Source organism: Mesoplodon mirus (genome assembly GCF_964341445.2).
Source record: "Mesoplodon mirus genome assembly, chromosome: 18".
NCBI lineage: Eukaryota > Metazoa > Chordata > Mammalia > Artiodactyla > Ziphiidae > Mesoplodon > Mesoplodon mirus.
Genome location: NC_138994.1, coordinates 55,514,389 through 55,530,809, shown reverse-complemented (window position 1 = coordinate 55,530,809; position 16,421 = coordinate 55,514,389). Strand labels below are relative to the sequence as shown.

General features: G+C 39.1%; 1 protein-coding gene across 1 annotated transcript in view; it reads right to left on the bottom strand.

Moving 5' to 3' along the window:
* Nucleotides 1-6,838, bottom strand: part of SUZ12 (SUZ12 polycomb repressive complex 2 subunit) — a 39,648-nt gene extending 32,810 nt beyond the window's left edge. Inside the window, exons 1-3 of the mRNA XM_082604125.1 lie at nt 6,300-6,838; nt 3,922-3,968; nt 3,773-3,837 (exon numbers count right to left, since the gene is read on the bottom strand). Coding sequence (XP_082460251.1) covers nt 3,773-3,837; nt 3,922-3,968; nt 6,300-6,573 — 386 coding nt within the window. The 5' untranslated portion in view covers nt 6,574-6,838. The remainder of the gene's footprint in view (nt 1-3,772; nt 3,838-3,921; nt 3,969-6,299) is intronic.
* Between the last annotated feature and the right edge of the window lie 9,583 nt (nt 6,839-16,421).

Genomic DNA, 16,421 nt, shown 5'->3' with positions numbered 1-16,421 from the left:
AGAACAAGCCTCATCTTAGTTCTGAAGGTGCTCTACTATATACATTTTCTAGAGGCTGGAAAACCAGATCCATGTATGTTAACTGGAAACAAATATTTCTATTTATACTCATAGATTTTCTTCAAATTTAGAACTTGGAAAGAGTCATGTATTCTTGTAAAATTTGAATTCCGATATTAGAAATTACTAATATGCTCATTCCTCAAAAACAGCTATTGTACTCAATTACTATAATAAAAATTATCAGTAGAGAAATGTTAATGTAAATATATTGTAGTAAAACACTGATAGGAAGAGCAGAATTGATACGATCTATATTTCAGGTGAATCAACAGCCTCCATTAACAAAAGATTTTTATAAAAAAGCTTCTCTCTTTACCTTCAGAGTCACTGAAAACCTCAATATTAAAGTTTCACCCAATAAAGCATAGTAAGGAGTACTTTATGAAGGATGGCAGGCAATACATTTTCAATCTCCATAGATAAGAGAGAAGAAGAAAAATGTAGGATTCTTTTAGGCTAGTTACAAAGATCTTTTCGGTATAAATACTGAAATGTACTACTGAGGAGGGTTGTAAAGTTACTGAAAACTTTTTAGAATAATGTTTATCTTTGTGTAAGGATTAAGAAGAAACCCTGTCTGTAGGAAGAAAACTTAAGACTGTAGGTCACAAGGTTCACCTCTTCCAACTTTATGGAGTTGTACATAGGAAAACTGAATATTAGCAACCATTTGAATAGATCATACAGGTAACCCAGCATTCCTCAGGAAAAACAAAACAAACTGTATAGGCAACTATACAAAAGCAGCCCCACCTCCCAACACCAAGTATTTCTGTTTCTTTAGAAAGGTACTGCTACTATAGCTCAGATTTAACAAGGGAAATACTTATCAAAAGGTCATCATAAAGGAGAATATTCTTAAAATTCAAGAAATTTTTGGGGGAGTATTCAGAAACAGCTTACATAAAACCTACTAAAATGGATTCAATAAAAGATGCCGTTGTCCTCACCAGTATTTCCACTGTGCCAGTGTAGTGTCAGCCTACAGAATCTGAATACCTCTATGAAGTGCAACTAAAGTAAAAGGCAAGTTTAACAAATATATCAGATTTAATGTTACACCTGCTTGTACAACTTCAAAAGGAGTGATAAGTGTACTCCAACAATGAATATTATGTTGTTGTGTAACAGTACAAAAGGAGTTCCAAAAACATTCTGAGCAAAGGGATTGTACTAAAAGCAATTCTGTAAAAGCAGTTCCAAAAACATTTGGAACAAAGACCACAATCACTGGGCTAAATTCATCACCTTCCAAAGTCACCAACTACTTTGAAAAGGACAGTGCTCACTTGAAGATATTAAGTTGTAGTGTAATTTGTTAAAAATCAGTCTTATTGTCTTATATACGCCAGGCATACAACAAAAGAATTAAGTGATTCCTAATGCATTTTTATACGGAAGTAAACTAAATGGAATGTGTATGTTTCTTGGCTGGCAAACTGCTTCGAAACTGTCCAAAAGGACAATTTTTTACCTAAGGGGTACTAAATTAAGAAAGTTCATTTCTACTGCCATGCTTTTAAAATTGCCTCCACTCATTAGCAGACAACAGAAATGTATCCCACAACGAGGCAGTCAAATAGTCTAATAAACAAATATGATGTATATTTTTTAATCCACTTATGGATTAAACTCAAATTTATTTTGAAAACACTTTATCACTTTAAAATTAAAATCAGGGGCTTCCCTGGTGGCACAGTGGTTGAGAGTCCACCTGCCGATGCAGGGGACACGGGTTCGTGCCCCGGTCCGGGAAGATCCCACATGCCGCGGAGCGGCTGGGCCCGTGAGCCATGGCCGCTGAGCCTGTGCGTCCGGAGCCTGTGCTCCGCAACAGGAGAGGCCACAACAGTGAGAGGCCCGTGTACCGCAAAAAAAAAAAAAAAAAAAAAAAATCGGGCAGCATTCTAGATGATAACTGCAGTACTTAAAAAACATTTTTTTTTGGCCGCACCTCAGCATGTAGGATCTGAGTTCCCTGACCACGGATCGAACCTGCGCCCCCTGCAGTGGAAGCACAGAGTCTTAACCACTTGACTGCCAGGGAAGCCCTCTAGATGGTAACTGATCTTCCATATTAAAAATACTAAAAGAGAAAGTTTACTACTTAATCAAATTCTCCTAGTTTTATAGAGTAAATCAAGGGTCTGCAAATTATGGACCATTGGCCAAATCCAGCCTACTGTTGTGGTCTGTTTCTGCACAGCCCATGACCTAAGAATGGTTTTTACAGATAAAACATTTGCAAGTGATTTGATAACAGAGAATACTAACTCTAAATCCCAATTAGGCTAAATGTTATCCCTCCCACCCCACCCCACAAAAATAAAAGAATCCCACATTTCTCACTAGTAGGCACATATTATAAAACACTGTACTCCCTGGCTCCAGTGGTTAGGACTTGGCGCTCTCACTGCCAGGGCCGAGGTTCAATCCCTGGTCAGGGAACTAAGTTCCCGAAAGCCGTGCAGCAACCCCCCCACCCCCCAAAAAAAAGAAAAGGAAAAAAAAACCCCACTGCACTCAATTATTATGTTTTGAATTTCATCAATAAAAAAATTTGTTGATATTCATTTTCTCTTTTTGTATAAGTACCTACATACTACCTAATATCCTCAATTCCGTTTCCTGGACCACAAAGCCTAAAATATTTACTATCTGGTCCTTTAGAGAAAAAGTTTCCTGAATCCCGGCATAGAGTAGACAGGTAAAGAGCTGACATAATTCTGCTGCCTAATCCATCACCTTCTTCCTAGTTATTTAGGCACCTGGCAGGTTTCACCCGTTAAATGCAATGCGCTCGCTCGCGCTCTCTCTCTCTCTCTCTCTCTCTCTCTCTCTCTCTCGATTCAGAACGATTACCAGATGACAAATAGTTTTAACGTTTCAATCTTTCAAAATACATCTAGCTATATCTACAAAGCTAAACTATGTCTCGCTGTAAAAAACGCGGTGCTCATTTAATAACCAGTAGGAGTCTCCAAAGGAGTTTAGTTTCAAAGTTTATTGAAAAGCTTAATGGTTTTACTAAGTCAAGACTATAACAATACCAAATGCTTAGTAGAGGTTCTCTCCTTTAAAGTTGTTCACTTGATATGCTCAGTAAATAATCATAGGTGCAGAACAAGAAACTACCATTCTATAATTATATATGGTTAAATGTTACAAAGCAAAAACAAGCTGACACCTTCAGATTCCACTTTAAGACTAGGTGATTAAGATTAAGAAGTTTTTAAAGACATTCCTCCTACTGACTTCAAAAGTATTTCCCTTTTAATAAGACAACCACCAAAGATATAAAATGAGACTTTCTGAACCTATCATCATATAAGTGAATTCTTTATTGTTAGAACATTTAAGAAATATTCAGACATTAACTGTTAAATTTATGTATCAAAGATAATTCCCATGAGCCCTTTAGTAAATATTTAAATCCTCAACTTCTACCAAACTTGAAAATAACTATTAGCACAGAGTAAAAAACATTAGTCAGTAAAATCACTTCATTTACTCCACTACCAAATCATTTTTGTTAGGAAAAAACTGGCAATCAATTGGGATTTACAAAAATGATACTATTAAAAATCACGTTGCAACCAATTCACTCTTTCACCTCAGTTTTCATATTTAATCTTTCATTAGAAATCATACTTTAAAACAAAATTTTAACATGGTTTGAACAACTTGAAATAAGATTCATAAAATGTACCTTTTGATGTTTGTTCTGGAGTTTCGATGAGACATGTAAGTAAGAGTTCTATGCAAAAATATTGGCTATAAAAAAAGTTAAAATATTAAAATTAAATAGGTGAAATTCTAGGAAAAAAATAATATCAGTAAATTTTGTTGATTACTTACCGCTATAAGATTTCGCGTTCGAAGAAACCTATAGATCTGCGTTGGTTCTAGGTAACAGAAACAAAATCCAAAGTTATCTAAATTTACTCATTACTTAAGTTGTTAAGAAAATACCAACCCAGCCCATGTTATAACCAATATAAACCAATAACCTATTATGGAAACTATGTAGTGAATATTTACATCAAGAAAATAAGTATGCACAATTAGATCAAAAGACATTCAATCTATAGCATACATTCACAAAATGCATCTACATTTACTTTAAATTTAAGTTTCTCTACAATCTAGTTCTTAAACCTTGCATTTCTAAGGTAGCTATTTTTAAACCAGTCTGTATGCAGAACTGAAAAGAAGTAGTTACATTCATTTAACTTAGTTAATTTAAACTATTTATAACCTATCGCCTTCTAAAAAGTAGCTAAAATGAGGTAGTTGGATTCAGTAAAAGAACTCTTTATTGAAGCCAAATAACAAAATAAAATGTTCACTTTTTAATTGGTCTTTTCAAAAATCTGTACAGTAGTCATCCGAAATGGAATAAAACCGTTACCTAGACAGATGTCCTAATACAGATATAATCAAAGTGAAATCCAAGACATAAGTTAGCTAAAATTTTCGATGAATATTGCTAGTTATAGTTCAAGTTTCTATTTTGCTCAGTGTAAATATTACCTCAGTATGTAAATACTACCTCAACACATATTTTTAAAATAATAGATTCCCAAAGTGTTTTTAATGCTGTTTAGTTAAAATCTGTTATAAAGGACTTAGGTTACAGATAGAAAATATTTTACATCCAAGTACCATAATACCAGTTACATTAATGACCTGTTAGTATTATGTTTCTTTAAATAAAGCAGTACAAAAATGACCTAATATGACTAACTATATTAGTAAATACATCAAAGCATATAAACTTCTCAGAAACTAAGATCAATATCAGAGAAGAATCAAGTTGTTTTGTGACCATATCTAACTCTTAATGACAGTTCATCTCTCTAAAGTAGACTCATCCAAAAAAGCAAAACAGCTAAAACTTTCTTGCAGGATTTGTCTTCTCACATTTAGAAAGAATTTTTTAAATTTCCACTTAATCTTCAGTTAGTTTAGTTTTAGTTTCAAATAAACTAAAAGGAGATGAGATGTTTTAGAAAGGCTGCAAACACGTATGTTTACTGTCATCACTGTGCTTTAGTTCTCCACCATATTTCCAACTGAAAGCCTCTCCAGATTTCTGAAAGTATATTGAGCAAACGCTAGAATAATGTGAATCTTTCTCAAGCAGGTTCAATACTAATTTCAGTAAAAAACCGAAATTCCTTGTATTAAATTCCAATTAGAATTTCATGAAGCACTAATGAGAGAGAATGAAAGAAGGGTATTAAACAACGTAATACATCTTTCCAAGAACAGCTGATACCATGCCCTTAACATATGTCACAAAAAAATTGTAAATAAAGACGTTGAGTGGTAGAGCTGAGTTTATTCAAGTCTCTGTAAGATATCTAGCTGTTAAAGATCATCCAAATTACAACATCCATACAAAAGCAAAGAGGAAAACAATCAGGATGCAGTATTCATTAAAGAACAGTTCAAATTACTCATAGTCATGACATTTCTTATATATTCTATTGTTTCTTTCCAGACACCTTGCCCCCCTTCCCAAATTAAGTCGTAGCTTTGCCCTCGAAACAGACCTTAAAAACAGAAACTGACATAAGAAAATGTGCCGAAATTAAGACAACTACAAACGGGCAGAATTCCGAAATCGTCTAGAGAGAAATAAGATGCTTAAACACTGCCTGTCTCAGTTTACGTACCCATGAAACGGGTGGAAAGATGTGAAAGATGTAGAGCATCAAAAGGTGCCATGTTAATGCACCAAGTTAGTGCGAAGGCATTTCAGACTAATGACAATTGGGTCGATTTTACTGCACTCCTCTCTTCACAGGCTTAATTTCGCTCCTCTAAACCTACAACCGACAGCCTTGTACTTCTATAGTACGGAAGGCATGAAAGAAAGCAAGAACTAGTCCTGAGATCTGACGGTAGATCCAACTGTACAGTCCAACTGTGACCTCCCCACCTAAAAAGCAGCCTGCTCTCAACGCGGGGCCCCATGCCTCAGCTCGCGTGTAAATCTTCGGGGAGGCACGAACCTCACCTGGACCCCCTAGTCCACCTCCTCCAAAGGCCCTAGACTTCAGGCCCCCTCGAGCCGTAACCCCGGAAGGCGGAACGGCCCCCTCAATTTCGCCCTCCACTCCCGAATCAAACCGACTCCCGGCGAGGAAAGGGGTCCCAGCACGAGTGTCCCGGCCCCCTAACGCTGCAAGAGTGGGGATTCCTGCCCTCAAAGCCTTCATCACACTCACTCTCAAAGGCCTGGAGGAAAAGCTCGTGGTCAGCCTGGACGTGCTCCATTTTCGGCTTCTTCACCGGTAACACCGCGGCCCCCGCCGCTGCCGCCACGGAGGAGGAGGAGGAGGCCGAGTAACTGCCGCCGCCTCCACAGCCCCCGCCGCTGGATTTGCCGCCCGACGCCGTCGCCGCCGCCACCGCCGCCGAACCCCCGAAGCCGCCTCCCCCGGACCCCGCGCTGGGCCCCGAGCCGCCCCCTCCCCCACCGCCGTGCTTCTGAGGCGCCATCGCGGTTCCTGCCTCCTCCCCCCGCCAGCTACCCGCCGGGCGGCCCCGGAGAGTAAGCGCCGGCAATACCAACCGCTCGCCCCAGCAGGCTCCGGCGGACCGAGGGGGGAAGGAGGAGAGAGGGGAGGAGAGGGGAAGGGAAGGGAGGAGGAGAGGAGGGAAGGAGGGAGGAAAAAAAAGTGTCTCCTCCTGAGAGCCCCGCTCCGCTCGGGAGACCGCTCACCCTAGCCTGGCCTTGCTCCGCCCACTTCCCCCGCCCGGCGCTCTGATTGGCCGGCGGGAGCGCGCGCCGCCCGGCCGCCCAGCCTGTTGGCCCGCGGATTCCCCCGTCAGTCACGCGGAGGCGCTTCTCGCGGAGGCGCGGCTTGGTTGGCCCGTGCGCGCTGCCGATCGCGGGCCCGGCCGCCTCTTTGAACTGAATTCGCGGGAAAATTAGGGGTCGGAGCGGCCTTCCTGCTGGCCCCGGTGCATTGTGGGGAGAGAGGGACCCAGCGAGCGGCTTAGGGAGCCGTTTCTCGCCTTCTGAGCGTCGTCAGTCGCCGACCCCGGGGGATACAGGACCCCTGAGGAGAGGCGGGCCTCTGAGGAACGGGGGGGCGGGTGCTGGGGGGGGGTCGAGGGGCTTGTTAAATGAACTGAGATCCATGCCGGATCATCGAGTCTCTAACTTCACAGGAAGGGGCCTGCCTGGGGGTTGGTCGGGTCGCTTCTGGTCTGAGGGGCTCGCAGGGCGAGGATCTCTTCCCCGGTCCCCTCGTCACCACGTGCCTCAAGCCACCCTTGGCCGAATCCCACCCAGCGAGCCCTGGAGAGGACTGGGGGCAGCCAAGGGGTTGCGGCTGCTGCTCCACCAAAGGGAGCGATTTCTAGGGAGCAGGAATGTCCTATCAAATGAGGAAAAGGATTTTCTGTAGGTGCGGTGAGGCATCAGGATCGTTACTGAGAGCGGTTGTGGCTTCTCAACGTGTTGGAAGCAAAACTTAGATTTTTGACTCCCAGGCACCACAGGAGTGGCCAGAGGGACAAACTGGATGATTTCTTAGAAGTACCTACACCCATCTTGAGGACCTGCTCATCTTGCGCTCAAACACTGGAGAGGGGATCCGGTGTTTAGCCGGTCTCGCTTAAAAAGAGAGATGCATAGGCCCGGACGGGTTTGGAGTTGAGCTGATACTCTTCAAGATTTGAATTTCAGGTCGGACAAGATGATCTCTAAGGATGTTCTTCCAGATCAACTCCTGTAATCTTGTGTTACATTAAAATGAAACATTATCTTCAAAAATTCCAATCCGTAAACAGAGCCGTTTCATACTTTGAATAATATTTTTTAAATGCCTGCTTTGAGCCCTTTATAGTTCACTTCAAAACGCTGTTTACAAAGCAAGCATCTTTGGAATGGCTGTTTAAATACCCAAAGTGCTGACTTTACAATGCATTTGCTACATAAGAAAGTGAGCCCTACGAATGATGCCAGTAGTATAAAATTTGGCATTTCAGGAACACATCTGAAATTAGGTATACCTGTTGCTGATTTTTAAGTACAGTTTATATTTTTAGTCAGACAAAAAGTTCAGAATGCTCTCTTGTTTTACTGTTCCGTACTCGGTATTTTTTAAAAAAAATCCCCCCCCTACCAAGAAAAAAAAAAGAGGTTTTGTTTCGGTCTTTAGATTTCTCAAATAAGCCTTCTCTGATTAGTGCCACCCCTAGAGGCTTGTGGCGTTTTAGATCTTGCTAAACTGCTCATCTTTAGCTTTACAGGGTTAGAAAATGAAGTTTCATCAATACAGTCAAGGTCTGGAGAACTAAAGCTCACTAAGCAAATCACAAGATATGAAATTATAAACCAGAATGCTAATTTATTAATTAACAGTAAATGTAACTGGCAGAATTACCAGTCTTCGTCATTTATACAGGGCTCTTCTTTCGGGTGAAGGGAGGGTGGAGATACAGGTACAGTCAAAGAAAAAGACCGAGTCACAGGTTATCATAAATCTTTAATGAACAGAAAAATGGAGCCAAAGGAGCTGGGATGTTCTTAAAGGGTATTTCCTTTAGGAGTGCCATGGTGGCGTTCTAGGCTTCAGCATGGACATGGTTTTAACGTACAGTCGCTTACCAGTACTGGTCATGAGAATCAAACCCATCCATTCTATGGGAGGGACATAGTAACAAATTCTCCCTTTTTGTATTCTCCTTTGTGGAGAATGTATGTAGAACACTAAAAAAAATCCTTATACCCTCAGACAAATTAGAATGAATCGAGGGGTTTTCTTGGTTACATTACAGTATTCTTAATCAGACTGTCCTACAGGTAAAATGTCTGTATATCACCTCAGTATTGGTCACTTCTGTGGCCAGCTTATTTATTTTGTGTTGTTGTTTTTAAGTTTGGTGTGGCAACAGTTTCTGACACTTTCAATGCCAATTCACTGTCCAAGACAGGTGTGTGTTTAGCCCCCTAACTCACACTGAATTTGAATTGCTTTCCAGGGTTTTGTTTGTTTCTGCCTTCATGCATATTTGGAATTGGTGAACTCCTAAAAAGCAAAGGCCACTGTTCATTTCTTTTATATTTCCTAGCACAGGACTAGACATACGTGCAAGGAAAGAAGAAGAGCAATCGTTTTGACCTTTATAGTTGTGAGTATGCTTTTATATATATTACCTCACTTTGTCATAATGATCCTGTGAAATTGGCACTATTTTCATTTTACAGAAGAGAAAATAGTCTCAGAGAGGTTACGTGATTTGCTCATTTAGTGGCAGAGCTGTGAGTTGGACCCAGGTGGTTTTTTTTGGTTTTGGCTGCACCATGCAGCATACGGGATCTTAGTTCCCTGACCAGGGATCGAATCCGTGCCCCCTGCATTGGGAGCACGGAGTCTTAACAACTTCCCTGGAGGGAGGTCCCTGGACCCAGGTTTTTAAAATTCACTTTCTATGCACTTTTGCAATCAGAATAAAGTTATCCTCAGTACCTCAAGTTGACTGTTAAGTATGTTTTAAAAACTGAGGACCACTTAGCTTCTCTTACCAAAAAAAAAATCATTTTATACTCCTTCCTACTGTGCCCTTTTTCATCAGTGTCCCCACTTGGCCTTACACAGACTTCTGTGCTGGGATTTTTAACCTTTCTTGTGCCATGGACCCCTTTGGCAGTCTGATGAAGCCTATGAAAACTTCTTTTGTAAATGCACAAATATAAAATGTATTGGATTATAAGGGAAACCAAAAAAGTTGTGATGTGTTAATATAGGTGCTTCTTTTTAAATTTACTCCATAAGATCTAGCAGCAGGTCAGTCTTAGGACGATCATATTTCAAAGCAGTGATGAGGACAAATAATATTTTGAGATAACTGCAAGAAGTGTAACGTGATATGAAAATATCTGTAACTTCTCTTGGAAACAAAGCCACAGGCATTGCTAACACTATTGTGATTTGTCACCTATATTAGTAGTTGAAGGAAATGCTAAATTTCAGTTAGTGGTTAATGTACATAAAGATGTAATTTATTTTCTCCTCTGAATTCGGGGACTCCCTGAATTTGATACAGATTTACAACTTGGAGTCACAGCATCAAGTCTTTTTCTTTCTACTTGGCTGTAAGCTCTTGGGGGCAGGGATGATGGGTGATTTGTTTTAGCAACTGAGGTGTCTGTCACTGTGCCTGGCATAGAATAGGGGCTCATCCAATGAGTTTTGATGAATAGGAATGGACACCAGTGCATAAATATAAATACTGATAATAATAATTAAGTACATACTATGTACCAGGCAGTATTTTAAGCTTTTAACAATTCCAACCCATTCAGACCTCCCACCAACCCTCTGATGTTGGTAACTATTATTTTTCCCATTTTATAGATGAAGAAACAAAGGCAAGCCTTGTTAAGTAACTTGCACAAGATAAGTAATGGAGCTGGTATTCTAACCCAAACAATCTGCTTCCAGAGCCCTCACTCTTGACCATCATGCCATGAAATTGGAGAGCTTTAGAGATATAAAATATTGCACGTGTCATTTCTAGGTCAAGAAGGATTAGTAAATATTGCCTCTGATGCACTGGAATGAATGATCATCAGTATTGAATGCATTTGCTGAAAAATAACCTAGGTATCAGTTTTCCTTTTTACTTGTATAGTGTCTTTCTATCCTCCATCCACTTCCATCACCTTAAGATTAAGCACTGAGTCTAAGCCAACAAAAGCTATATCAGAAAAAAAAAATATGTTTAAGTCTTGCTTTGAGGGAACTGAAGTTATATTTGCTGATAAATTCTTGGAGAGATAGAATCAAATTTGATTTTTCAAAAGGAACAGCCTCCAAAGTAAAAATACTAATAACCTACTAATAAAAGTTAGTGTGAAAGAACAATTTTAACAGTTCTATTTGACATTTAAAATAAATAGCTTGCACATTTTTGTTTCCTTTGTCTAGAAAAGAAAAACATGAGAACCATGGAACGTTCACTGTGTATTATGGGGTTTTCATAATAAACCCCTGATTTGTGTGTGTGTGTGTTTATCTAGGTTTAACTAGATATAATAAGGGTGCTAGTAAGGCATAGTTAGAACCCCTGAGACAAAAAGAAACTTGACACTAATAACTTGAGGGAGGAAAAACCACCTGAGACAAATTGGAAATATCTAAACCTGGATTTTGGGAGGCCTACATCTGCAGATAGCTACTATGCCCATTTTTAAAACTATAGGACAGGTGGTTTTATCTTTAATATTAAACAAAGGCAGGAGTGAATTGATATTTATTGAGCATTCTATCCATACAATAATCATAAACAGTTATGTTATTTACTATTGTTAGCCTCTCACACACGAGTAACTGAAGTAACTCTCTCCCCATCTCACAGCTCTTAAGTGGGTGAGCTGAGATTTGAACCCAGTTACAGGGGACTCAAAACCCCATGTGTTTTCCAGTATAACAAAGGTATCTAGGAAGCATTTTGGAAGCCCCAGAGTTTCAAAAAGCTACCTCAAAGGAAACACTGTGGACTCTGCTTCCCCTTTTGTTCATCTTCAATCAGAGCTGTTCTGCTTTTATGTGTTGTATAATTTGTTTGAAGATAATGGATCTACTTGCTGAGAAAATATTTTTTGAAAACCATCACATTACACTCAGCCACCTTCCCAAGCCTGATCATGAGAAACAACGAGCTAAAATGACACTAATAATGTATTCTGGGCTATACTCACCTCAAAATTTGACACCATTAAAAACAAGAGTATGCTAAGAGTAATGAAGATTACTTTAATAGTAATGAAATAGAGATGAAAAAAATCTGTGTATATCTCACGCACGCCCTGCCCAGAAAAAAAAAAAATTCAGCCTTGCTGTTGTTACCCCTTATCTTTGTGTGAACTGATTGTTTCCAAACTAAATGTTTCCTTCATTTTCTGAGGAAAAAAGAACATTACTATGTCACCATTCTTCATAAATAATATCAACAAAACTAGGTATTATACCATTTCCATAATAATAGTATAGTCTGGATTTCCATTTAAAGTTTATAAGTTCACCTTCATTTTACAATTGCTGATTACTACTTTTAATCAGAACAAATTAAGAGATACAGGTCTTTATTTTTAGCTAGTTGTCGTTTTACAAATATTGTTCTTCTTTCCATGATATGGTTTTTGTTTGAAGGATACATTTAGCAATTACTGTTTATAAATTAATTTATTATATGAAAACAAATTTTATAGCTAGAGGAAACTTAGATAGTATCTAGCTTAAGCCTCTTTTTATACACCTGAGGAAACTGAGTTCCACAGTTTAATCTGCCAAGATCACACAGGAGGTTTAAGTATATGCTGAGAGAGAATCTATAGGGCTAAATATTTGTGGAAAAGCTGCCTCTTAGCTTATACATTCAGTATTCTTTAGGATGTTTTTTTATGTACTTCATAAAAAAAAGTCCTCATCCACCTTACTCTACTCAGAATTTTATTTCTGCTTGCACACTATTCAGTGGAACTAGACCCTGGGGAAACATTGCTATTATTCCTGGTGGAACTACTTCTTTTCTTCATACCCATGGCTTCCTACAATAACTTATTCACGTGACTAATTTGAGAAGTTGCCACCCTCATGGTTGAGCTGAATAAGAAAGGTGTACTGAGGAGACCACAGAGTGCTTTAGCAGCTGTTTTTGATAGAACAACACAGACCTTACATGTTGCCACTGGGATAGTTAGTACCCTATGTGCCTGGAAAAAATTCCTTGAGATCATAAAAGCATTTGACAATAGATTTCAGAATTCTGTAACCATTTTCTATCACAGAGGCATTGTAAGTGAGGAGAGAGAGTGACTGGGGGAGTAGGACTTCAACTTCATATCAAGATAAATTGTTTCTGTACTTTTAGTGTATCAGAATCAAAATTAACATGCAGAGGCGAATTTTAATTTGGTTGGGCTTTCTTCAGAGAGTATTCTTCGAGGAGAGTTTTCTTAATAGGAGAGAAATGCTTCCGGCTCTATTTCTATTTTTAAAATCTATTTTTTTCCTCAAGTTCCACTTTGCAACAAACTTAGGAGAAAGAACATTATACTATCAATCAAGACTTGACTTGGTCATTATTTCACAGTGCGAGTTTGAGAAAGTTATTTAAGTTCTCTGGTCTTTCTTTTCTCAAATATAAAATTAAGGATTGATTTAGACCAGTGATTTTTGTCCATAACAGAATCCCTGGAAGTTGAAGGTAGATCATGTGTAATGTGGAAAATCATGTGCAACATTATAATTTTATTTTTGGAAAGCAAAAACAAAGCTATCTGCAGTTTTTACCCTATAATCAGTGAAAATAAAGTTCTTTATCAGTGGGTACATGAAGAGATAGACAGTTTTCCATATGTCAGTGTTCTTAAGGCACATCTCCCTAGAAAGATAGACATGGGTTACAGGGGTAGGGGAATAGGAATTTTTTAAAAATCAAATTAGATATCGAGGGAAAAAAATCAAGAAACACTGATATAGGTTATTGTTAAAGTTATCCTCGTTCTTTAATTCTAAGAAAATCACAGAAATCACCTTCTAGTGTGCTATACCAAAGTTAAATTCCAAAAAAAAAAAAAAGTTAAATTCATCCTAATGTTCCTTTTCTGTAAAAATCATAAAACTTGGGTTCTATTTTTGGTTCCTGAATGATGAATAAACAAAAGGCAAATAGTGTTATCTTTTCTCCAATGGAGCAAAAAAGGGTTACAAATTCAGCTCAGAACATGTCAAATGATGTAGAAGAGTGCCCGGTAAGAAGGTGAACTGCACAATATTTAGAATGGGAAATGAAAAAGGAAAATTTATATTGTACTTATCATGCAAGAATATAAAAATCCTCTTTCACAGATTAAGACAAAAATATCCGAAAAAATGCTGAGGATACAGAAGGATCTGAGCAGTCTGAATTGCCCACAGACAGGAATGTTAAAAAATAAGTTGTTAGGCATTTTTTAAAATATTCAATAATTTATTCAACCAATCTTCTATTAATTCTGTGTTACACTATGGTAAGAAGAAAAAAAAGGCCTGTATAAATTGCTTTTGGGAATTTGTTCAGTCTTTTTGTTTTTAATTACCTTTACTTCTTTTTATTTTTAAATTAATTAATTAATTTTTTGTCTGTGTTAGGTCTTTGTTGCTGCGCACAAGCTTTCTCTAGTTGTGGCGAGCGGGGGCTACTCTTCGTTGCAGTGCACAGGCTTCTCATTGCAGTGGCTTCTCTTGTTGCAGAGCATGGGCTCCAGGCGCACGGGCTTCAGTAGCTGCAGCACACAGGCCTCAGTAGTTGCAGTACACGAGCTCAGTAGTTGCGGCACGTGGGCTCTAGGGCACGCAGGCTTAGTTGTCCCTTGATGGCATGTGCGATCTTCCCGGACCAGGGATGGAACACATGTCCCCTGCATTGGCAGGCAAATTCTTAACCACTGTGCCACCAGGGAAGTCCCCAGTCTTTTTTTCAGGGCCCCAAATGGTCAATTATTTTTAATGTTCCATGGATGTTTCAATAATATGGATATTTTCTGTTGTGTCCAAAGTTAATCATCTAGGGAATTCCCTGGCTGTCCAGTGGTTAGGACTCAACGCTTTAACTGCAGGGGCCTGGGTTCAATCCCTGGTCAGGGAACTAAGATCCCCGCGAGCCACTCGTGGCAAAAAAAAAAAAAAAGAAAGAAAAGAAAGAAAGAAAAAGAAAAGAAAACACACACAAATAAAGTTAATCATCTGTGTCTGTCTACCTATCAATCCATCTATCATCATCCAAGATACCACATTACTTTTGGTCCTCATGCTCCTTAGTCTCCTCTGGTCTGTGGCCTGTGACAGCTCTCAGACTTTCCTTGTTTTTGATGACCTTGACAGTTTTAAAGAGTACTGGTATTTTGTATAATGTTCCTCAGTTTGGATTTGTCTGATGTTTTTCTAATAGAGTGGGGTTATGGGTCTTGGGGAGGAAGATCCCAGAGATGAAGTGCCATTTTCATCACTTCATATCCAGGGTACCTGCTATCAACATGATTGTCATTGATGATGTTAACCTTAGCCACCAGACCAACTAAGTATTTCACAGTCTTCTCCACTCTACTCTTTGGAAGCAAGTCCCCACGTGAAGCCCACACTCAGGTGTGGTGATAGAGGTTGTGGTGGTGAATTAAGCTCCACTTCCTTGATGGGGGAGTAGCTTTGTAAGTTATTTACAATTCCTCTGTATAGAAGACTTTTCTCCCTCATTTCTGTATTTATTCAATCATTTATTTATGGATATTTACTTGGGTACTTTGGGCTATACTCAGTACTACATCATTTAATTTGTTGTTCAGATTGTTGCTGCTTTGGCCATTGGGGAGATCTGCCCCTTTGACATAGCACCATCATTTGTGTTTTGCTTTTAGCAATTTCTTACTTTCTTGTACTATGACAAGTGACAGCCTCATCTTGTATATTCCCTACCCCGGTCCTAGAGCAGCCATTTCTCCAAGGAGCTCTGGTTCCTTTCATTATGATAAAATGATGGAGAAACCAAGATGTGGGTGCTGGGTGTGCTCATAGCTTCTGAGGTGTCGTTTCTTCTAGGCCCTCTCAGTGGATAGGATATATGTGTATGTATTCTAGCACGTGCATACACACAAATCTGTAATTATTTCTGCCTGTCATGTCTATTACATGAAGCTTGAGTTTGTACTGATGTCTCTGACTCTATTTCTTTTATTTTAATGTTTGCTTTTCAATAGTAGTAGTCATGTTGTTTTCAATCTCTCTCCCTTTCCTGAGCACTTACCCCAAGAAGCCCCAGATGGTGCTGTTAATATAATTACTTATGTGTTTAACAGGTGTTACCACCTTTTTGTTTTTTGCAACATGCAGGTTTTATTTTTAATTGAGATATAATTGACATATAACATTATATTCATTTTTTTAATAGATCTTTATTGGAGTATAATTGCTTCACAATACTGTGTTAGTTTCTGTTGCACAACAAAAGGAATCAGCCATATGCTCGAGAAAGAACTAATTTCATTTCCCCAGGAAACTTGAAATGTTACAGAGGAGAGAGATGACAACCAAATCCCCCAGTAAAAGGAAGGGTGGCACAGCTCATTGCCCTTCCCAGCAAACACTGAGAGAAAGAGGCAGGGCGGACAGCAAACTAGTTGAAGGTATACTTCTCAGTTATCCTTCCTCTTTCCTGGCAGAGCTCACTCTCCAGACTGGGGGCTTCCTCTTCACTTTAACGTGAGTCCCCATCATAAGGGGCATGTTTCAGGTTTCTCACGTTAAGGGCTCCTGGAAAATTGTAGTATCAGTTATATCTTTCTGATTCTAATTATG